At 37.6% G+C, this 23,982-nt stretch overlaps 1 protein-coding gene and 1 long non-coding RNA gene across 10 annotated transcripts in view; one reads left to right on the forward strand and one right to left on the reverse strand.

Moving 5' to 3' along the window:
• LOC122553506 (kelch domain-containing protein 1) overlaps positions 1–23,982 on the forward strand; it is a 90,210-nt gene that overhangs the window by 65,129 nt on the left and 1,099 nt on the right. For 6 of the 8 annotated variants that reach the window (XM_043697366.1, XM_043697373.1, XM_043697372.1 and 3 more), the window contains 4 exons: positions 1,511–1,583; positions 11,693–11,777; positions 17,657–17,709; positions 21,403–21,793. In XM_043697366.1, coding sequence (XP_043553301.1) covers positions 1,511–1,583; positions 11,693–11,777; positions 17,657–17,709; positions 21,403–21,535 — 344 coding nt within the window. In that variant the 3' untranslated portion in view covers positions 21,536–21,793. Of the gene's footprint in view, positions 1–1,510; positions 1,584–11,692; positions 11,778–17,656; positions 17,710–21,402; positions 21,794–23,982 lie in introns of those variants that run through there. The other 2 variants (XM_043697371.1, XM_043697368.1) reach the window with 2 other exon arrangements.
• LOC122553508 overlaps positions 1–23,982 on the reverse strand; it is a 31,321-nt gene that overhangs the window by 5,731 nt on the left and 1,608 nt on the right. For both annotated transcript variants that reach the window (XR_006312740.1, XR_006312739.1), the window contains exons 2-3: positions 2,755–2,881; positions 1,234–1,332 (exon numbers count right to left, since the gene is read on the reverse strand). This is a non-coding gene — a long non-coding RNA (uncharacterized LOC122553508). The remainder of the gene's footprint in view (positions 1–1,233; positions 1,333–2,754; positions 2,882–23,982) is intronic.

Below are 23,982 nucleotides of genomic sequence, written 5' to 3' on the forward strand. Positions count from 1 at the left end.
GGGGCAATTTTTTTATACAGGGTGGTTCGCATGTGGAATGGACTTCCTGAGGAAGTGATGGATCTGGGTATAATTACAATGTTTAAAAGAGGCAATACAAGATTAAATTAGATTACTTATAGTGTGGAAACAGGCCCTTTAGCCCAACAAGTCCACACCGATGCGCAACCCACCCAGACCCATTCCCCTACATTTACCCCTGCCCCTAACACTATGGGCAATTTAATATGGCCAATTCACCTAACCTGCACATTTTTGGACTGTGGGAGAAAACCGGAGCACCCGGAGGAAACACATGCAGACACGGGGAGAATGTGCAAACTCCACACAGTCAGTCGCCTGAGGTGGGAATTGAACCTGGGTCCCTGGCGCTGTGAGACAGCAGTGCTAGCCACTTTGCCACTGTGCCGCCCACACATTTAACTTAAAGATGTTTAACTTAACCTTCTAAGAGAATATATCTGTCGATTTTAGTGCAACATATGATGTCCAGCACATTCAACTGACCATTCAACCCATCCAATCCAGTCACCATTTATCCTTCAGTCAAACCTTCTCTCATTCTTCCTTACCTAGCTTATTCGTGTAACCATGTAATCCCTTCTACCTTGTATGCAAATGTAGCTTTCCTGAAAACTGTTCTTTTCATCCTTTTCCTGATGAGTATAAACTTGCACCGTTGCACATTATTTATGATTGAATGGTCTGATCAGAAACTGATTATATGTACTACACAGATGTACACGCATACACACCCCCACTCTGCAGCCATAACATCCTTGTTGTGGAGGAAGACCCATCTCCTGCAGCTGTCCCCTATTCGTATTCCAACTTCAGTCCATGCAGCACCAGAGCTTTGGTAGTTGGCACTGCCAGGATTGTGTAGGTGGGCCCATGAAGGAGGCCTGATGGATCCTGGGGTGAGTAATTCACAGGTATTGGGCCTGGAGCCTTTCTCCACCTGAGGGAGGGATGAGTAGGAAGAAAGGAGGAGTGCTGTTGTCTTGGGGAAATCCCCAGTGGTGTACGCTGCCCTCCAAAGATGGTAAGATAGTACCCTTCATACCTTCATGCTGTTTTTGATAAGTGTTGGTCACTCTTGCCTGACTGTCCATGCAAACCATTTTATGGTGTACGTAGGATAATACTAGGATCAGTGATCTTTCAACAAGCTTAATTGAATTGTAATTGTTTATGTGCAGTGTGCTGACACTGATTTTTGCAGCCGCTTACCCTCCATCATATTCAGCAGCTTGTTCTAAGGTGAGCTTGTGGATAGGTGGGAAGGTGGTGGACACAACACCATTGTGTGCTCCTCTACCAAAGGTACACCTGAAGAAGAATAAATATTCAACCCTTTAATTGTATGTAAAATATAATTCTCAGTTGAACAATAACCATTGCACCGGAATGTAGGTAATCTATCATTATTCCAGTTACAGTTATAAATTATTAATAGCAGTGATGACTTCAGCTTTAAGTCAGAAGTAACGCTCCTTATTTCTTCCAGGTGATGCATGGATTTACAATGTTGGAGCTGCAGAATGGAGGCAATTAGAACACTGCCCTAGAAATAGACCAAGGTAAAAACAAGCCGCTTAGAGTTTCTACTGAAGAATATAACATTGTTTATACTGCACATAAACAATATTCAGTATCTTCTATTATTTAATAAGATTTTCTCGGATTTAGCCATATTTCAATATTTAGGCAGTGGACAGGTACAAGACGACAATGAAGGTAACATTTATGTCAATTTATATATATGTTGTAACAAGTGGGCAATTTTATTTATATCCTCAATCATCTGCAGAATCTCTAACACTAAAGGTGCACTGACCAGTTCTAAATTGTTTGAAGTACAGAATCAGTTTTTAAATAAGAATTATAATAATTTAACTGTAACCTAATTTGGGAAAAAAGCCTAATTAAAAAATAAATTAATTTGGAAAAGAAACTATAGAGATACTGCTAATATAAAACAACAAATCTAATTAGAGTACTAATATGTGATGCTGCACTATTTAACTTGCACCTGCAATTATCTGCAAGTTCATAATTTCTGTGTCATTTTAGAATTCGGTGAAAAATGGCTTGTTACTTCCCCACAGGGAAGAATTGAAAATAGGAAGGTTTTTACCTCCACCTGCACTTACAACAATTACAGAAGTCTGTTCCAGACTATATTGTCCTATTTTGGAAAAAATCAGTTACTAGGTGCTGAGGTAGGTGATGCAAGAAAACCAAATGTATATACTCCTAAGAATTATGCTCAACATTTGCTTCAGAATCCTGTTTCATTAATATTATTAATTAAACTGCAAGTTTAAAAAGCTTCCTTAGCAGAAACATAATTACTTGAAATAGTTGAGGAAAAAGTGCAACAAAGATAATTTTTAAACCGTAAAATATGTCAAATGATAGATGCATCCAACTCCGATAGGTCAGAAAAAACTATCTTTTCTGGAACTGAAAAAATACAGGATTAGTCTAAATTTGTGGTTTTCTAAATTTATGGATGGTTTATAAAGAATAAGGGGAGATGATCAGTGCCCCTTTCAGGTGCTAGACTAATGTCAGATATTCTTTTAAAGAAAATAAGGCAAGAGCAAAAGTAAAATGAACATGTTCAATTTAAATCAATTTAGCTTCAGGCTTTTTTCAATGAATTAATTTTGATTTAATTTCACTTTCTTTAATCCAACTTTTTTTCATTTGAGATTAATCAGTTAACCACTATTTTGACTAACTCACTTGCAGCATTTATCAGATTCCTTGCTGTGATACTGTGATTGGGTGTCTGGACACAGTCTGTATTTTCTTCTGTGTGTCTCACACTGAAGTCCATCTCATACTTGTGTGAAGAAATAGTGAGCAAATGCTTCCCACAGAAGAAAAGAAATCTGAATGAGATTCGTTATCCAACTATGATTGCATGCTTTACAAATTTTTCATGGTAACATTGGTTGAGCCTTAGAACAAGCTGCTGAATTTCCCTTTGTTAGAAGCCATGCATGATTGATTTTTGACTGAATTCGTGGAATAAATAGAGGAATTTCTGCAAAATTTGCATTTTGTTTTGACTAGACGGTTATTTTTGTTTCCGTTATCCATTTACTAATCCATTAATCTGTTGTTTCTAATTTTAAAACACTTAATCTGAGGATAAAAAAATTGAAGCATATTTCTCGCATCAGAAACAACTTTCCTAAAGTAGAGAAATTTGAAGTAATGCAAATTTCCTCTTTATACAAGGAATTCAACATTTAGTCATAATCCCTAAATGTCCAAACAGCATCTGTTTATTTTGTTTAGAAAATCAATATGGGAAAAGTTATCATTGCATTAAAAATATTGTTTTTAAGAAGTATTAATTTGCATTAATTTAGAAATATATTTATTTTGGTGTTAAATGCGAGAGATAATGCTATTTGACCTTTTTACGTCATTGGAACAAAAGAAATGTAGCATTTCTCCCAGTACTGCTTTTACATTTCCCTCCCATCTGCCAACTACAGTTCAGATTAGACTGCATGAGCTGCTTTAGTACTGAAGAAGATGATATAGTTTTGTAGTTGGTCATGTATATAGTGAAACATTTTTGTCAACGTTTGCTACATGATAATGTTAAATGAAATTTCAGATTATAATGTTTTTCAATGCTAAAAATCAGTTAACTTAGCAACCAGTTACAAATCTACTTCATCTTTGAGTTAGGAGCAGCAAAAGTGATTGAGGAGATTTTCACGATATTACTAGAAACATTTGAAGGAACCAAAGTTACTACATGTTATTTTAATATATTAATATATCGCAAATACTTATAAAACATATATAAATTAAATAATGATCAGGGCATGAGTTTGAAGCTGAATGCCTTCACAATAATTCCTTAATCTTGATGAAAATTTTTGATTCCTGTTTTACTTTTATATAACGACCTGAATAATCTATTAATGGGAGAATGACTGTTTCTGTACAATCATCCACTAGTAAGCTTATATGAATAGGTATCTTGAAATGTTCAATTTCTGAGAATACCATTTCATTTTAGCAGTTAATTATGTATCATCTTAACAAAAGCACATTCTCCCATTTTCCAATCAGAGGAATTTATTTATGCAGAATGATATAGTAGATTAAGAACATGTCAAAAACATCCAAATGCTTAATACTGGTGCAAAATGCATGCTTTAAATTAATTTGCGAGTATGAAAGAAAAGCCTGATTTTGCCCTGAAAAATTTGCATTAAATAGTTGTTTGCAGATTGGGTGCTTAAATTAGAGCAGTACTTGATGAACTGTACATATTTCTGCAGTATGATTTTTGTATCTTTATAAACGTTGATACAGGGTGTTGTTTGCTTTGATAGTTTTAATAATTACTTTTGTATGTACTGTACTGTTGAGTATTTTTACATTGTGGTTTGGCTTTTATTAAAAATTCCCGTCTTATTATATGAATGAATAATTGCAACGTTCTGTAATAGAATTTATACTAGGTACAGCAGTGACATTTTGCACCGTTTTAGATTAGCAGCTACCAAGCGTAATAGAGCACTGTTACAGTCTGTACAAAAAAAAACATCAGGTTGCAAGCTAGGATTTCAACAAGCTCGAGTCAGGAAAGTCTACTCCAGTTCTACGATGAAGCAGACCAGGCAGGAGTTTACCAGCAGCAAGTCATGAGACAAAGGTTTTGATGAGGTGAGGAAAGCAAAGGCAGATGCAGAGTGCAGGGCAAGGAAATGTAGACTGCTTCGTAGATCACTACAAGGTGGGAAAAATTATAATAGTAAATATGTGTAGTTAATGTAGGGTGATTGTTGTAGCAGATCAGTTAAGTGCACTGCATGCTTTCGGATTATATTACATGGTTATATTGCTTAGATTACTTTACATTGCCAGATTATCAGAAAAAATGAATTGTACAGGCTTCACTAGATCTTATAAAAACCAAAAGAACTGCGGATGCTGGAAATCAGATCAAAAACAAAATTGCTGGAAAAGCTCAGCAGATCTGGCAGCATCTATGGAGAGGAATAAGAATTAATGTTTCAGGTCCAGTGATCCTTCCTCAGAACTGAGCATTTCCAGCAATTTCTGTTTTTGTCACTTGATCTAGTTGAATATAGAAAGTTTCATATTGCTAGATTTAGTTTGTAATAAGAAAGGAATGTCGTAAATGTATCTTTCCCTTTTTAGAATCCTTAATTTAAAGCTTTATGTAAATATCAAAAATGTGTTTGAAAACAGTTGTTTTGGGAGTAAAGGTGTTAAAACTTGAATCTATTATATTATATATCCTCAGAATGCCAAATTCAGCTTTAGAATATTTAAAGTTGGACAATCATGTCACATGATTCAGACGGACGGGATTTTATTCTGTTTTACGTTACAACTGGAAAAATAGCCTGATTCGGTAGAACTACATTATTTGCTGATTCCTCACAAATTAAGGGCATGTTTTGTACTATGATGGGGCAAATTTATATAAAATATCCTATAAAGGATTTTCCTTTCCACATAATTATTCTCATGTACAATTTGCTATTTTTGCTTTCCAGTTAAGAAGTATTGTTGTAGTAATGAATCAGTTCTTACTGGTTTTGCCATTTATCCTCGCCTTTGTAAATGTTTATTCTAAATCAGGTTTAAAATTTAGAATCTATTAGAAAGATCCTTTTGTTACAGCCGAGTTTGTTTTCTCCACTGTGATTCGTATAATAAAAACAGTTAAATTTCTGGGCAATATTGAAGAACCAAAACCTTTCAGTTCAGTAAAGTCATCCAATCTTGAAATAATGACATTTTTTTCCATATAAAAACAGCAGAATTTAGACAGGTACTGAACGTAGAACCTCCTTTTCTTAGTCTGTTTGTCATAATGGCATCATGTCTAAAGAGTTAACACGAGTTACCTTTTCGGAGAATTAAGTCTGCATCTACTTCACATGCTCACATGGAATTGATAAAAATCGCCTACAAGAACTTCCCAAGAATGCAAGTGTGGTCCACCAACTGATATTTGGTGCTAATATCTGAAGTGGTGTTGCTGTGTTGGATCTAATGTACCAGTTCTAACAATACACAGTATTGGTTGGAGGCTATGGTTATAATCTCAAATTTTAAGGAACTTGCAGGAAAATAAACTTCTATTTGTAAGAGTAGTGTTGGTAACAGTTGCAGCCCAGTGTTACAAAGAGAACCGTGAAGAAAATGAATATGTGGGATCTATCATTAAAATTCTGAAACATATGTTCAGTTTTTCTGTTAAAACAACTCTCCGAAGCTATATTGTTAGGGAATAATTTGTTTTTTGAAAAAAGAAAATTACTGTTCCCGAATTTAATTTATTATTTTCTCCCTAATCTTCTGAAGTTCTAAGCTATCTAAATATTTCATTCTTTCAACAATATCAGCCTAGGCTGTAAAGGGTGTCTTAGGGAAGTTAGATCATGCCCTCATCCAAATCCACACACTGTTTTTCAGTGACTAAATGGTGACCAAAAGTGAAAACTGAGGCTGATTAATTTCACTCCCTAGGCAAGTGCTGAGGCCAGCTGGAGCACATTTGGTGTACCTATTAGAATTTTTAAAAAAACCTGATAGAGATATTCTGAGTTATAAATAAGCTCATTTTAATTTTGATCTTGTAAACTGATTTGCCTACTACATTTATTCAAAGTGAGCATTACCATATTATCAAAATGGAATTTTGAAGGTCCTTATCGAGGTAAATGGGAACATGAGAGGCCATCAGGCTGCTTATAAATTTAATTATTATGTACCACTTCAGTTATTACTTCTGTTGGTGTTCTGCAGGAAGCCTGTGTCTGAAAATTATTTTGGGTATGGTGGGTTAGAATACATTGAGAGAAATAGTTTAGATTCTAATTATTTTTCCTCTTCCCAAAGCTTCTTCTGTATGGCATGTTGTAATACCATTCTAATGGTGGACAGAATTTCTGCATTTACTCAGAGTCATACGGCACAGAAATAGACCAATTTGTCCATGCTGACCAAGTTTACCAAATTAAACTAGTCCTACTTGCCTGCATTTGACCCATCTCACTCTAAACCTTTTCTATTCATGTACTTATCCAAATGCCTTTTAAATGTTGTAACTATACCTGAATCTACCATTGCTCCAGACAGCTCATTGCACAAACGAACCGCGCTCTCTGAAAAAGTTGCGGCTCAGGTCCCTTTTAGATCCTCTCACCTTAAAAATATGCCCCATACTTTTGAACTTATCCATCCGAGGGAAAAGATGTTTGTTATCCACCTTCCCAAAGTCCGTCAGCATTTTATAAACCTCTAAGATCACCCCTCAACTTCTATGCTTGTGAAAAAGATCCAAGCCTATCCTTTTAACTCACTCTCCAGGTACAGCAATACTGTGGTAAATCTTTTCTGAACCCTTTCCAATTTAATAATATCCTTCCTGTAACAGAGTAACCAGAACTGTACACAGTACTCCAAAAATGGCCTCAACAACGTCCTCAATCTAATTATATCACCTTTCTGAAATATCAAAAAGTGTGAAACATTTTGATATGTCAATTTCAGGGGGAAAAATATCTTACAGCAGATATATTCATGAATACGGTTTAGTCCACTTGATTATTCACTTCATTAAAAAACTGAAAATGGTGTTACTAAATGAACATAAACAAAAACAACTGACAAAGCTAGAAAGATGTTAAACTTTTTGATTGATCATAAGATGTGGGAGCAGAAATAGGCCAATCAGCTTGAGCCATTAAATGAAATCATGGCTGATCTGATAACCCTCAACTCCACTTTCCTGTCTTTTCTCCATAAGCATTCATTTCTTTATTGATTAAAAATTTGTCTATCTCAGCCTTGGAGATACCACAGTTGGAGGATTGTGTGCAGTTTTGGTTTCTTTACCTAAGAAAGGATATACTTGCCACAGAGAATTCAGCAGAGTGTCACCCGGATGATAGTGGGGATGTTAGGACTGTCCTATGAGAAGAGATTGGGTTCTTTATTCACTAGAGTTTAGAAGCATGAAAGGGGAACTCTTAGACACTTCAAATTCTAACAAGGCTGGCAGGGACGATGATCCCCTTGTTGGACGTTGAGAATCAGAGATTCACGGTCTCAGGATATAGGGTAAGCCATTTTGAACTGAGATAAGGAAAACTTTCTTCTACAAAGGACAGTAACTTTGTGGAATTTTGCACTACATAAGATTGTGGGGGCCAATTCACTGAGTACATTCAAAAATAGATACATGTTTAGACCTTAAAGGCACCAAGAGGTATGAGGAGAATGTGGGAATATGGCATTGAGATGGATGATCAGCCATAATTGTATTAAATTAGCACAGCAGATTCATAGGGCCGAATGGCCTACTCCTGCTTCTAGTTTCTGTGTTCCTTTTTGCAACAAAGAATTCCACAGATTCACTATTCTCTGAGAGAAGAAATCGCTTTTCCTCATCTCTGTCTTAAATGGCTGACTGCTTATCTGAGACTATGCCTTCTGGACCTAGACTCATCCACAAGTTTGTTTCTTGACAACTTGACTATAACATGCTTAATAAATAAATTTGTAACAAACATACAGGATCTGAACATTATCTGCCTAGCTATGTGTTACTTAGATAGCCTAGCTTCTTTGGGACACTGAGTGACTTCTACAGAAAGGTTTTCTCTCTCATGCCATTATAATACCAGTTGGCTTTTCTCAACATTAATTTCAGTGCTCTTAATTACTTTTTCCAAGTCACTATACTCATATGTACTACTTCAGAGTCTTCTGGAAATTTCTTTCAGTGGCCAGAGTGCTGTTTTTTTCCACGGTCAGCATTTATTCATGTCTGCTATTTACAACAGACGCTATCAGAAATCATTTTTTTTAAATGATGGAATGTGGCACCAACTGTGGTTGAAGTTCAGGATTGTTGTGGTCAAGCAATTAAATTTGCAAACACCTCTTAAGACCACATTTCTATTAGCTCCCAGAAACTACCATCAAGCAGATCACACTACTCTGCCATGAACATGTATGGCTTGGAATTTCGAGAAAAAAACTGAAATTAATTTCAAACTGAATACATTTGGGCGTGTAATTCCTTTTGAGACCAAAGTGTATCTATACTCCTAGACTGTGGAAAACCTGTTTACTTCTCATTTTTGCAATATATTTTAATTTCTTCAAATCAAAAGTCAATACAACAAACAGTTTAAACTAAGATACCCCTTTCAAAGCAGCCAAAAAAATTAAAAATCCTATCTACTTCCAGACCTGATTTAAAAAAGCTTTATTAATCAAACAAACCAATCTTAGTTGATGGCAACTTTTGGAGAAAAATAGTACATTTATCCACTCACTGGTTCTGACTTCATTCTTTTGGTCTTAGTTACTTGTTAAAAGAAAATAATTTTGAACCAAGTGCTGGGAATTGTGTCATGTAAAGTAACATGGATTTTCTTCTACTGCATCGCATGCAGTTTTTTGGACAAAGTACTTCTGTGCAGATCCCCAGACACACTCTAACCAATGCAGTGAGGAATATAATATGCAGCATAATAGATTTCAAAGCAAGGAATGTTATTTTTAGACTTTAATTGAGTTTTTTTTATTTGTTTTCCCAAGCACTTGGTCTCTTACCTCACTGTCACTCATGGTATCTCATTTTGTACTGAAGGACTTGTTCTGAATTGAAATATGAATTATTTTCTCTTGTTTGTATTTGCAGTACAGGGTAAATGTTCTTTGGCCTTTCTGGTTTAATTTGCTGGTTAGAATATAGTATACTGTAGAATATTGGATTATTTATTTGTGAAGGAAAATAGCTGTAATTGTTGCATTGTGCATATTGGAACCAGAGTTGATGGCAGGTTAATATAACAGCAGCCTTTAAAGCAGAGCTTCCAAACTATGGATTGGTACTTGCACCTGAGCTGTCAGCTGAAATTGTGGAGTTGCAAGCTCCCAAGTCAACAATGGCTACTTTTGAGCGTCGACAGAATGTTAATACTCTATGGCCTCTTTTAAATAATTTTTCTAAAAGTGAATTGGCTAAATGGCTGATCCTTGAGGCTTGAATACTGTTTTGGTGGACCACTGTAAGGGTTTGAGTGGTGCAGTTCAGTGTCCTGGATTAAGAGACCTGCATTCAAGTCCCATCTCTGATCAGGGCGATTAGAAAATATCTCCTGTCCTGTATTGGTTTGGCAGCTTGTGGTGATTGTTCTGCTAGTCTGCATATTGCAAGGGATTTACTCCTTGGATAAATCCAGCAAAATAGGCTTAAATGTTGAGAATTATGGGGTCCCTCATGCTGTCTATGGCTACTAGATTGTTGTCTAGGAAGGAAGATGAGAAATGTCCAGCATGACTATTTCCTTTCTGAAACTGCTCCAACATTTTCCTCGAGAGAGCAATAGACATTGTGTGCCATTAAAGGTGCTGCTTGTTCATTATATTTCTCAGTCATCACAAATTCTGCTGCAACCAGAAGTTGTGGGATTCCATCTATACATTTTCCCATGTTTTTGTGGTCTATGTCTCACTCAAGCTTCTTCATGGCTTTTGAACTACATTTCGAAATGAAAGAAGAAGATATATGCATTTTCGGACTTAGGAGTACTTGAACATGAATGTGATACTAAAGGAGTCTTTAGTTTTAGAGCTTACTTAAAATAATTAACAAAAGCTTCAGAACCTAAGGTGTGTCGACAGTCAGCTTTAACAGTTTTTGATTTTCTGTATCCATTTCCTCACCTTATTTGAGAAAATGTCTTCAAGATCTGGTTTAAGAAACAACAAAAAGCTTAGATTCTTAATGGTCAACGAACCTTCAGACCTAATCTTCTGAGGTCAAATGTTGACTGAACTTCGTTGTCTTTTGCAGGATGCACCTGTGATGATTGCTAAATGGGCAATTTTGATTAAAGTGGTGATTTTCCTTTTTTACATCGTAACCCCCGAGAGGCTAACTCTCTTAATATTGTAAACAGAGTGTGGACAGTTCTTCCATCTTTGATCAAAAGAACTAAAGATAGCAATTAGTGGGTTCTTTTGTGGCTGTAAGAGGATTTATTCATTTACAATCAAACTAAAATTCCTTCAAGGTGTAAACAACTCTGATTATTTTAGACATACTGCATGTTGCTATGTGGCAGTTACTTTCTTGTTAAAACTATCAAAAAAGTTAAAGGTGAGTAACTTCTGCTCACTTCTTTAAAACACTGAACTTCCCAGTCAAAATTCAAAATGTTTCATCTCATCATGAAAGGTAATGTTCTGTCAATTTTTAAACACAACGCTAAAACTGAGAAACAGATGTGGGGAATATGTGTTCAGAATTTTGAGAATTTACCTGGGCTACAGACTTCACATTGAGTGTTTGGAGAATGCAGAAAATTCTTGTATAAAGTGAAATGTGGAGATTAAATATTTATGTGAGAAAATTCCCATTAATATTTGACTGTTTTTATTCAATCTTTTGGAAAGTTATTATTTTATGGCTGAAATGAAGAAATATTCATTATCACTGCCTGCTTCCATCTTAAAAATGCTTAAAATGTCAAAAATAATTTGCAGGACATGAAGCAAATTAAACATTGTTTTGGATCTTGAAACATCAATGAATTAAATAGACACTTCTGTAACTATTGTACAGTAATATATTTAATGTTGAAAAACTCTGTAGGTTGTGGCATACAGCCTGCCTAGGAAAGGAGCATGAAGTGATGGTGTTTGGTGGGAGCAAGGATGATTTACTTTCCTATGATTCTGTAAGTATGACAAAATAATGGATTTTTTCCAGATTTTTCGCTTTTAATATAATGGAGGTAAAAGGGGGAGAAAAAAATGTATACCATGGCAGTACAAATGACTTCCAGTTGTGCAACAGCTACTGAGATACCTTAAACCCTAGGTGTTAGAATTCTGGGTGTTCCTCATTGTTGATAATTGTTTGATCCAAATTCACAACTATATGAGTAAAAGGGAAATACTACAAATGCTGCTGATTGAAATACAAACAATGTTTGGCAAATCATACCAATATACAAGTTAGAAGCAGGAGTACATTACTCAGCCTCTCTCAGCTGCTCTCTCATTCAATAATCCAGTTTTCCACCTACTCCCAATTACCTGTCATCATCTTGTTATCAAAATCAGCGCATGTAATGAGAAGACAGATTATGATGTTTTAGGTGGCTACACTTTTATTAGAACTTTAATGAATGTTACATTACCTGCTGTGTATTTCCATTTTTATTTAAAATCATCTCCTGAGGATGTATCCATTGTGGATAATTCTTGGATTAAGAAATTCAAACGAAAAAATTGACCAACCAAGAAAACTCTCTTAACGTTTTAACCATTAAAGGGATTTTAAGAAAATGTCATTGCCCTTATTTAATATACAAACTTCGAAGTTGGCTATTAAAGCTAGGTGAGACAGTTTGCGGATCGTTACAGTTTACAGTGTACCAGATTTGGAAACAATGAGCAAAATTTCTTATCCTAAGTATTACACCTCACTGGGGTAGCAAGCTGGAAACCTGCCATTCCCAGAATCATGGTGGATAAAGACTTTACAAATGTTCGCAAAATTCCCCAAATTTACCTGTCTTTTGTAAGACCAAAGTTTACAGAAATTACACACCAGGTTCTGTACTTAACACAAATTACCATTTAATACAAATAAAGAGCTACAAGTAAACAATTATGAATCATTGACATTTAATTTTACTAATTAAAATTCTAATCCCCTTGAAAAAATGTTTGTGCACAGGAGAATTTTTATATCTGTCTATGTAGTGTGTGGAGGAAAAGATTGTGAAGGCAATTCAGTGGTCGCTGTTCACAGAATTTTCTGAGATTAGCGTCCTTGCTTGTCAGGACCTACAGCTTCTGAAGCTTTCTTCGCTAGATAGTTTTACAGAAAGCACAGGCGACTGGCTAACATTGTCTGACTTATTAAGAGCCACAGCTTACAGCAACCGAGGAGGCAAAATAATCTGATTTCCTTCAGATTTGAAGTTTTTTTTACTGCAAAGGAAAGGAAAGTTCCTTGTTTTTCAGATGTTCAATGGCTTTTACCTAAGCATTCACACCCAGAAGCTGTTCAGTTACTTTGAAGACAATCACATTGTATTTACCTGCCAGAAGGCCATTGTCATTGACAACTGGTTACCACTTCACAGACCAATCAGCTTTTTGTTGCTTACCAAATCTCCATGTAAACACATTCCCTCCTCCAGCTCATTTGTCGTAGCCATGCCCATTGCTTGAACAAACTACGATGTAAATAGCACTTAAAAGGAAAATCAGGTAATTTGCTTTCAAAAAATGCAATAATCTCTTCCACAATCCTGGGTTTCTAACACTGTCCTTTTCCCATCTCAACCCACCATAGAAAATTAAAAGATAAAAAAATACAGTTTTTACACATGCCCATTAAACTAGTTTGCCTATTTTCATTTTAAGTTGTGATAGGACCACAACTATTCACATTTTACGTTACTGATCTAAACAAAATAATTAAGGGCATTGTTGCTAAGTTTGCAGGTAACACAAAGGTATGTGGAGGGACAGGTAGTGTTGAGGAAATGTAGAGGCAGCAGAAAGATTTGGACAGTGGGCATAGAAATGGCAGATGGAATACAGTGTGAGAAAGTGTGAAGTTATGCACTTTGGTAGGAAGAATAGAGGCACAGACTATTTTCTAAATGGGGAAAGCACAAAGGGACTTAGGAATCCTACTTCAGGATTCTCTTAAATTCACTTGGCAGTTAGGAAGGAAAATAGAATATTAGCATTCATTTTGAGAGGGCTAGAATACAAGAGCGTTTATGTACTGCTGAGACTGTGCAATGCTCTGGTCAAACCATATTAAGAATATCGTGAGCAGTTTTTGGCCAATGAATCTAAAGAAGGATGTGCTGGAATTAGAGGGGGTCCAAAGGAGATTCACAAGAATGATCCCAGGAATGAAAGGCTTGTCATATGAAGAGTAGTTGAGGACTCTGGGTCTGCACTTAATGAAGCTTGGTAGGATGAGGAGGGTTTCTAATTGAAACTTACGGAATACTGAAAGGCATGGATAGAGTGGGTGTGGAGAAGATGTTCCCGCTAGTCGGAGAGATTATGATCCAAGGGCACAGCCTCAGAATGAAGGGATGACCCTTTAGAACTGAAATAAGGAGGAAGTTTTGCAGCCAGAAGGTGGTTAACCTATGGAATTCATTGCCACAGAAGGCTTGGAGACTGAGTTATTGAATGTATTTAAGACGAGATAGGTAGATATAGATAGAGCGTCTTGATTAGTAAGGGAATCAAGAGTTACAGAGAGAAGGCAAGGTAGAGAAATATATAAGACATGATTCAATCAAGAATGACCTAATTCTGCTCCAATATTTTATGGTCTTATGGTTGCTTGAGGCTAACGTCCTAAAGTGGAAAAAGAGGTTGTAATATATTCACTGCAAATTTCTGAACATGACATCTGTCAGAGTGAAATCTCTTCCATCTATTGTAAATATATATATATTTAATGCAGGCTGGACCAGCATTTATACCCCATCTGTTGTTGTCCTTGAGAAGGTGGTGGTGAGGTGCCTTCTTGAACTACTGGAATTCATTTGTTGTAGGTAGATCCACAATGCTCTTAGGGAGAGAGTTACAAAACTGAACCGGCGACACTGAAGGAATAGCAATAAATTTCCAAGTCAGTATGGCGGGTCGCTTGGAGAGAAATGAGCAGGTGGTGGTGTTCCCTTATATCTGCAAAGTTTTATCATTCTAGATGGTAGTGGTTGTGCGTTTGGAAGGTACTGTCTAAGGAGCCTTGTGAATTTCCAGTGCATACTGTAGATGGTACACACTGCTGCTGCTGAGTGTTGGTGGAGGGAGTAAGTGGACTGCTTTGTTCTGGATGGTATCCAGCTTCTCAAGTGTTGTTAGAGCTGCAGTCATCTGACCCGATGGGGAGTATTCATCATATTTCCAATTTTTGTCTTGTAGATGGTTGACAGGCTTTGAGAAGTCAAGAGGTGTGTTATTCACCATAGGATTCCTAGCCTCTGACCAGGTCTCATAGCCATAGCATTTATATGGCATGTCCAATTCAGTTTCTGGACTGTGGGATAACCAGAAGGCTGATTGTGGGAGAATCAGTGATGGCAATGCTATTGAATATCAAGAAGAGATGGCTAGATTCTCTTCTGTTGTAGATAGTCATTGCCTGGCATTTGTGTGTTGTGAATGTTACTTGCCACTTGTTAGCCCAAAGCTGATTGTCCAAGTTGTGCTGATTTGGACATAGATCACTTCAGGATCTGAAGAGTTGTGAATGGTTCTGAAAATTGTGCATTCATCAATGAACAGCTCTGCTGATGAAAGGATGTTCATTGATGATGTAACGGAAGATGGTTGGGCCAAGGACACGATCCTGAGGGACTCCTGCACATATCCTAGAGCTGTGATGAATGACTTCCAACAAACACATAGAGGAAGGAATATGGACATAATGATTGAACAGCTAGTGAGAGTAGGGGAGGAATACTCACTCATTTAAAGCAAAGAGCTGATTGAGAAAAGTAAATCAGGTTATTAGCGAATTAGCAATAACCTGAACACTGACACTCAGTTTGAGTTCTCCCAGGGCCACTCATATCCTGACCTCATCACAGTCTTGGTTCAAACATGGACAAAAGAGCTGAATTCTGGAAGTGAGGTGAAAGTGGCAGCCCTTGACATCAAGAATGCATTTGACCAATGTTGCATCAGAGAGCTCTAGCAAAACTGGAATTAATTGGGATGAGAGGACAAGCTCTCTGCTGACTGGATTCATACCTGTCAATAGGACAATGGGTTATGATGATAGAAGTCAGTCATCTGAGCTCCAGGACATCTCAGCGAGTTTTGAGAGGATTTGTAGCTCAGGTTGAGGTTCTGGATGTTTGACACCACTTTGACTAGGACAACACATCCATCCTAGAACAAGCCAAACAAAGACACGCTTGAGGGTTCCTAGAAGCATGGCATTCCAACCAGAACTCTATCAACAAACACATTGAGTTAGACCACGTCAACCACCCCCTGAGAAAAAGAACAGGAAGTGACTTCACCACAGGAAATGACATCACTGACCCAAGGAAACCCAAACATATAAATAGAAAGCAGGAATTATCAGCAGTGCTTCATTTGAGGCCCACTGAAAATGTTACCTAGTAGGTGACGAAACATCTGGAAATGAACCTTCCAGCTCAGCGAGCAAACCTACATCCAGATCCAGAACATCTCAGCAGGGGTTTGTCAGGATAGTGACCAAGGCCCAACCATTTTCATCTGTTTCATGAATGATCTTCCTGCCATCACAAGGTCAGAAGTGGGATATTCGCTGATGATTAGTGCTGAACATTGTCCATCCACTCTCCTAGATACTAAACAAGTTGATGTGCAAATGCAACAATAACTGAACAATATCCTGGCTTGGCTGAAAAGTAGCAAGTAACATTCAAGCCACTCTAATGCCATCTCCAGTAAGAGACAATCTAATCATCATCCCATAACAGTCATGTTGCCGTAACTGAATCCCCCACTATCAACATCCTGGGAGTTATCATTGACACGTAGTAGCCGCAGTATATATTATCAGCAAGGTATATTGCAAAATTCCTCAAAGATCCTTAGATGGCATCTTCCAAGCCCACAACCACTTCCATTTAGAAGCACAAGCACATCTGTGTATGCCCCTCAGGTCTCTCACCATCCTAACTGGAAATATATTGATGTTGCTTCACTAATGTTGGGTCAAAATCCTGGAATTCTCTCCCTAACTGCACTGACAGTCTACGTACAGCACATGGACTGCAGCAGTTCAAGAAAGCAGCTGACCACGACATTGGCATGGGCAATAGTGGCCAGCCAGTGAGGTTTGTCCCATGAGTGAATTTTTTTTTAAAATCATTTGGATTCAGAATAGGTACACAAATCATGTAGTAAGAAAACAATGTTGTGGATTAATGCAATATTATTGCTTGCAAATTGGTTTTTAATTGTTAGAAATGGAAAACAATTTTTGTCTGGTTCACTGAAATTTTCAACCACTGACTCGCACCCTGGTTTATTTGGTCATCTAAGTTAAATAAAGAATTTTGTTTGGATTTCATCTTGGAAATCTGTGAAACAAATCAATTTGAAGCAAGTTTCTAAATAGCAAAATAATGCATCTTTAGGCTTCAAAACCAGACTTTTGTTTTTTTTTGCAATCCTATATTTTTAGTAACTTCTTCAAACAAAATTGTGTAATTATACAGACTATAACTGTAATCCAATATATTTCTGTCGCAAAAAAGAATCGTATTGGACTTGAAACATGAACTGTGTTTCTCATTGTTAAATGTGCTAAGTTTCTCTAGCATTTTGTTTTCATTTCAAATTTTTACCATCTCCAGTATTTTACTTTCATCTCAAACTAAGCATTTAGTTTAGATAATATTTGGAGAAGTTAGAACAAATTTGAATAATCAGCTTAAATAAAAATGTAGCATTTATTTATGCTTTTATTAATATATTAGGCAATGTAGTTTTCTAAATTGTTGTTAGTGCACATCAATGGATAGTGGTGTGTTATCTGTTTTTCTGCTTTTTTTTAAACTAGGGTCACTGTAATGATGTGCTTATCTTTCAAACACAACCCTATTCACTTTTCAGGTAAATGTTAAAATTTCCTTTGACTTTACATTTTATTTGTAAATTTATCCGTAGTTAATGTTAACCATTGTCTAATTTGAAAACTAGTAAATTATGGTCTTTATTGTTATTTCAAGGCATGTCAACATTGAATGTGAGAGAAGATAGCTTAGAATTTTAATTTGAACAAACACATTGAAATGTTGACTAGTTTACTGACCTATTGTATCTAATAAAATTAAGGAAGGTAATAAGAAATTCTTGAGCGCAACAACTGTGGGTTCAAAATTAGGACAGAATCTGGTGCTGAAGTCAGTGGATGATTTGAATAACTTCAGGCCCTAGATCTGGATAGTAGTAGTGTTGTGACTTTCTCTCTGTGGAACAACTGATCACAGAAATTGAAATTTACAACCTTATAAACTTTTGTCCTGAGCAGTCTGAAAGCTGTTATATGTTCCTCCTCTCTTCATGACTCCTCAAAATTGGTGGGATAGATGTCGCAGACACCCTAAAATGCTTCAGCACACCTTCAGTCTGAGTTTGTTTATTGGCGATGAGATTTGTTTTTAAGATCAGCATTAGGCCCAGTCAGTGAATTTCTCACTCATCTAATTAGTGGCTTTATGTAATAGAACATGTGGATGTGATCCAGAACCTCAGCACCTGTTGGGAATCTCACACTCCATTAATTGCAGAACTTTGTTATGCTGCTGCTAATTGATAGGGAAGATGTGAACTGGGAGGCTTAAAGATATATTGTACTTAGCAGTTTTTGTTCATCTATTTCTGAGCTGATGATTACAATAACAGCTTGAAATTAATATTTGTTACTTCTATGGTCACTGGCAGTGGGTGCAGGGGTTTGACTCTGGATTTGCTTTCAATATAGCTATAACAATCACTACCTGTTATGAATCAAATTCTGAAATCATTGGTCCTTTGGTAGCCATGGAGTTTCATGTTTCTGCTTATCTACTGCACTGTAGAAATTCTGGTGATGTGTGCAATCGCAGATCTGTTTGTCTATTCATTGCCTTTCTATTTACACCAAAAGGGTTATTATTTCAATGTCTAGCAGCCCATTTTAGGAGACTGCATGCAGTCACAGATATTTTCTAATCAACCTGTTGAGAAATATTATTACATGCCTCGTTCTGTACTAAGTATGTAATAAGACCAATAAACTTTAGATCAGGAACTTGACATACAAAAATGAGTAGAAATCTGGCATTATATGTTGACTCAATTTTTTTTGACTTGAGTATGCACTTTTCACCTAAAGATCAAGCATTACTGACTGGAGAATGCACCACTCTGTTGGAGTAAACTCAGTGTTTTGTATTGTTCTAAAATTGGTAGCTGGATTTCATTTGATCCATGCACTCTAGCTTCAGTCCAACAATGCATATTCCCTGTTTGTACTCATGAACTTAATTGTTTTGGATTCGGTTCATTTGCTTAATGTCAGCATGTGTCAGACAAGGATTACCAGTTTGCATTTGTCAATATGTGGTCAGTTTACAGGATGAGATACTTTCTGTGGAGCTTCTAGCAATGACTGCAGTTGAAAGAGCAGGGACTCTGTTTTAAAGCAAGGTTTTCACAAGCACTTTAAGGCATAGCAAGCACAAATATCATTCTGTTTTCCCTAATGCCTATAAAGTCAGAGAGGTCTGTGAGAAGTGGCCAATGAAGTGGATTTCACAATTGCTGGAATGAAGTCCAGTGAAGTGATCAGAAGTGGTAACATTGAGGATTACACTGTGATCTTATATTTGCACAATTATCAATGCTATTGTATTTCCCCCAGCCAAACTTACTTTGTACACCTTTCTGTGGTTTGTAATTAGACTGCATTGTAGACTTTGTATCATTTTGTTTGATCAGCATCAAAGTTCTAGCACAAACCTTGATACGCAAACGCCAATAATTATTTCTGTGCAAAGAATGACACACACGCATGATATATATCTGAAGCATGTGGTCATGAGTATGGTGCTGGAAAATTACAGTAGGTCAGGCAGCATCCAAGGAACAGGGGAATTGACGTTTCAGGCATAAGCCCTTCATCAGGAATTAGGCTTGTGGGCCAGGAGGGTGCTGAGAGATAAGTGGGAGGGGGCGGTGGGGCTGGGGGAAGGTAGCTGGGAATGTGATAGGTAGATGAAGTTGGGGATGAAAGTGAAAAGTCAGAAACGAGGGTGGAGTGGTTAGGTGGGAAGGAAGATGGACAGGTCAAGAGGGCGATGCCGAGTCGGAGGCTTGGGACTGGGATAAGGTGGGGGGGGGGAAATAAGGAAACTGATAAAATCCACATCGATCCCATGTAGTTACAGGGTTCCAAGGCAGAAGATGAGGCATTCTTCCTCCAGGTGCTGGGTGATTAGGGTTTGGCGATGGAGGAGGCCCAGGACCTGCATATCCTTGGTGGAGTGGACAGGGCAGTTGAAGTGTTCAGCCATGGGGTGGTGAGGTTGGTTGGTGTGAGTGTCCCAGAGATGTTCTCTGAAACGATCTGCAAGTAGACGTCCTGTTTCTCCGATGTAGAGGAGATCACATCGGGTACAACAGGTACAGGAGATGGCGTGTGTGGAAGTACAGGTAAATTTCATTCTGGATGTGGAAGGATTCTTTGGGGCCTTGGATGGAGGTGAGGGGGGAGGTGTGGGTAGAGGTTTTGCTCTTCTTGTGGTGGCAGGGAAAGGTGCTGGGAATTTGGTGTGGGCTGCTGGAGGGCATGGATCTGAAATGCTGATGGGGTGGGTAGGGAAATATATCGAATGTAGGTGGGGAATACCTGGCCTAAGGGAGACAGGATGGTGTCAAGGTATGCAGCGATGAGGGGCAGGAGCAGGTTCAGACAATGGTACCAACCAATTCCACTGCCCCATGGTTGAACACTTCAACTCCCCCTTCCACTCCACCAAGGGCATGGAGGTCCTGGGCCTCCTCCATTGCCAAACCCTAATCACCCAGCGCCTGGAGGAAGAATCTTCCTCTTGGGACCCTGCCATCACACAGGAACAACGTTGATTTCACCAGTTACCTCATTTCCCCTACCCCCCCCACCTTATCCCAGTCCTAGTCACCCCCTCCCATTTATCTCTCCGCACTGCCCCTCATACCCCTCTTCGGCCCACAAGCCTCATTCCTGATAAAGGGCTTTTGCCCCAAAACTTCAATTCGCCTGCTCCTTGGATGCTACCTGACCTGCATCACACTCTCGACTCTGCTCTCCAGCTGCAGTTCTCACTTTCTCCTAGTGTGAAGCATATACCTGTCTTCTAAAATTGGACAAAAAATTTAAGTGCTTTAGTATATACGTTGCAATGTCTGTTCTGCTATTTGATACATAATTCTGTTTTTATAGGAAAAGCAGCAGCACATAATGAGAGAGAGAGAAAAATAGGAGGCAGATAGGCCAAATCATCTTGCCATTTTTAAGGGCAATCCACTTAAATACGTGAACAGGACTTTGTAAAGTAAACATGAAATGGGAATATAAGACTTGGCTCCAGATCATAGGTGAAGTTTAGTGATAGTTTGAGCAAACTGAATTATGCATCGCCCTAATGAGTGAGGATGCATCCATAAAATCTGAAAAATGCACTGTGCCACACTGCTTTTAATTACTAAGTTTTCATGTAGATACCAGATAATCGATGTGAAGGCTTAGTTATGCTGGGTGATGCATTTTCTTTTACTTTGTAGGTTGTGCTTAGACTGCATTGCAAAAAATTCCACAGTTTTGCAAAATCAACTTCCATGGTTACCTCATCAATTGTTTTCTCAAGTGCAAAAGAAAATCACTTTCTGGGTTTCAGCTGGACACCAAGAGAAATAATAATGTATTTTAAACTGCAAGTTTAATTCAAGAAGGTTTGCGTACATAACATTTAATGATGTATTTCACAATATACATCATTGCAATGAGCAAATGTAATATTTGAGATGTACAAACCCAAATTGGGTTGATTATAAACGTGATTGTTGTTCTGTTGTACAATATTTTATTCAGTTTTGTAGACTAATTAACATAGCTACTATGTTAATACATTTTATATCATTCTGGAACTAGATTTGGAAATAAATTGTTTCATGTACAAACCAATAGTGATGGCTTTTTTTTAAACGTAAACCAGTAAACCGAGACCTCTTATATTATATTCCAAGACAAATGAAGATTTTAGGTAAGTACTGAGTATCCATTTTTATACTCGCTGATCTAATTCTTATTTTTAGATTAGATTAAATTACTTACAGTGTGGAAACAGGCCCTTCAGCCCAACAAGTCCACACCCACCCGCCGAAGCGCAACCCACCCATACTCCTACATTTACCCCGATTTGTTCACAGATTTAGATTATTCTCACCAATACAAGATCAATTAATGCACTACAATGGTTTTTGTGGCTATTACCAAATCCCCTTTCTTTAATATATTGGTCCTAAATACGTACGGGTGGTGGTGGAGGGTTGCCTTTCAGACTTGGAGGCTTGTAACCAGTGGTGCGCCACATGGATTGGTGCTGAGTCCACTGCTTTTCATCATTTATGTAAATGATTTGAATGTGAGCATAGGAGGTATAATTAGTAAGTTTGCAGATGACACCAAAATCGGAGGTTTAGTGGACAGTGAAGAAGGTTACCTCAGAGTACAACGAGATCTTGATTATCTGGACCAATGAGCCGAGGCGTGGCAGATAGAGTTAAATTTAGATAAATGTGAGATGCTGCATCTTGCAAAGGCAAATCAGGGCAGGATTTATATACTTCATGGTAAGGTCCTGGGGAGTGTTGCTGAACAAAGTGACCTTGGAGGACAGATTCATAATTCCTTGAAAATGGAGTCGCAGGTAGACAGGACAGTGAAGAAGATATTTGGTAAGCTTGCCTTTAGATTAGATTAGATTAGATTATTTATAGTGTGGAAACAGGCCCTCAGTCGCCCGAGTCGGGAATTGAACCCGGGTCTCTGGCGCTGTGAGGCAACAGTGCTAACCACTGTGCCACCGTGCCGCCCACTTTACTGGTCAGAATATTGAGTAAAGGAGTTGGAAGGTCATGTTGTGCTGTACAGGATATTGGTTTGGCCACTTTTGGAATATTGCGTATAATTCTGGTCTCCCTCCTATCGGAAGGTTGTTGTGAAGCTTGAAAAGATTCAGAAAGGATTTACAAGGATGTTGCCACGTTTGGAGGATTTGAGCTATGGGGAGAAGCTGAACAGGCTGGGGCTGTTTTCCCTGGAACGTCAGAGGCTGAGGGATGATCTTATAGAGGTTTATAAAATCTTGAGGGGCATGGATAGGATAAATAGACATGGTCTTTTCCCTGGGGTGAGGGAGTCCAAACTAGAGGGTGTAGGTTTAGGGTGAGAGGGTAAAGATTTAAAAGGGACCTAAAGGGCAACTCTTTCACACAGAAGGTGGTGTATGTATGGAATGAGCTGCCAGAGGAAATGGTGGAGGCTGGTACAATTACAACATTTAAAAGACATCTGGATGGGTATATGAATAGGAAGAGTTTGGAGAGTCGATAAACGTGGCATTGGAAAAGCACCAGGTCAGGCAGCATCCAAGGAGCAGGAGAGTTGATGTTTTGGCTATAAGCCCTTTTCAGGAATGTGGGATATGGGCCAACTTCTGGCAAATGGGACTAGATTGGGCGAGGATAATTGGTCAGTATGGATGAGTTGGACCAAAGGGTCTGTTTCTGTGCTGTACATCTCTTTGACTTTAATTGTTATTGATTATAAATACAAACTGTAATATCTTTATTAATGCTGACTAAATTTGAGTAAAAACTATTAGCTATTGCTTGGAGACTTGTTTCATTATTTCACCTTAATTCATTTTAGGTATTGTGCATTCCTTTGTAGTTTATATTTCATTGCATTTTTAGATTCAATATGTTCCTATTTAGTTTTAATCTTTATGAATTGTTTACTGTTCTTATTTCAGACTGACATGAAGTGCATTGATTCTGTGCTGCAAAATATTTAGGGAGCAAATTCCTTTCATGGTTTAAGTGTTAGAATATTTAAAACTATTCTTTACACTTTTTGCAGAAGTATCTCTTCACCAATTCAGTTGAAATCATTAGGAACCATATAAATGCTCAATTCCCTTTTCTGAATAGTTGATATGCTCCCAGAATGTAATAATTCAATGAACATTTGTCACCACATTGCATGATTATTTTCTGTTCTTCACCATAACACCTAAATAATGCTATTTTTGTGACTTCTGTTGTCATGTGTTATTCTCCTTTTGAACTTCTCCACTTCCT

This window comes from Chiloscyllium plagiosum, chromosome 10 (assembly GCF_004010195.1).
Source record: "Chiloscyllium plagiosum isolate BGI_BamShark_2017 chromosome 10, ASM401019v2, whole genome shotgun sequence".
Taxonomy (NCBI): domain Eukaryota; kingdom Metazoa; phylum Chordata; class Chondrichthyes; order Orectolobiformes; family Hemiscylliidae; genus Chiloscyllium; species Chiloscyllium plagiosum.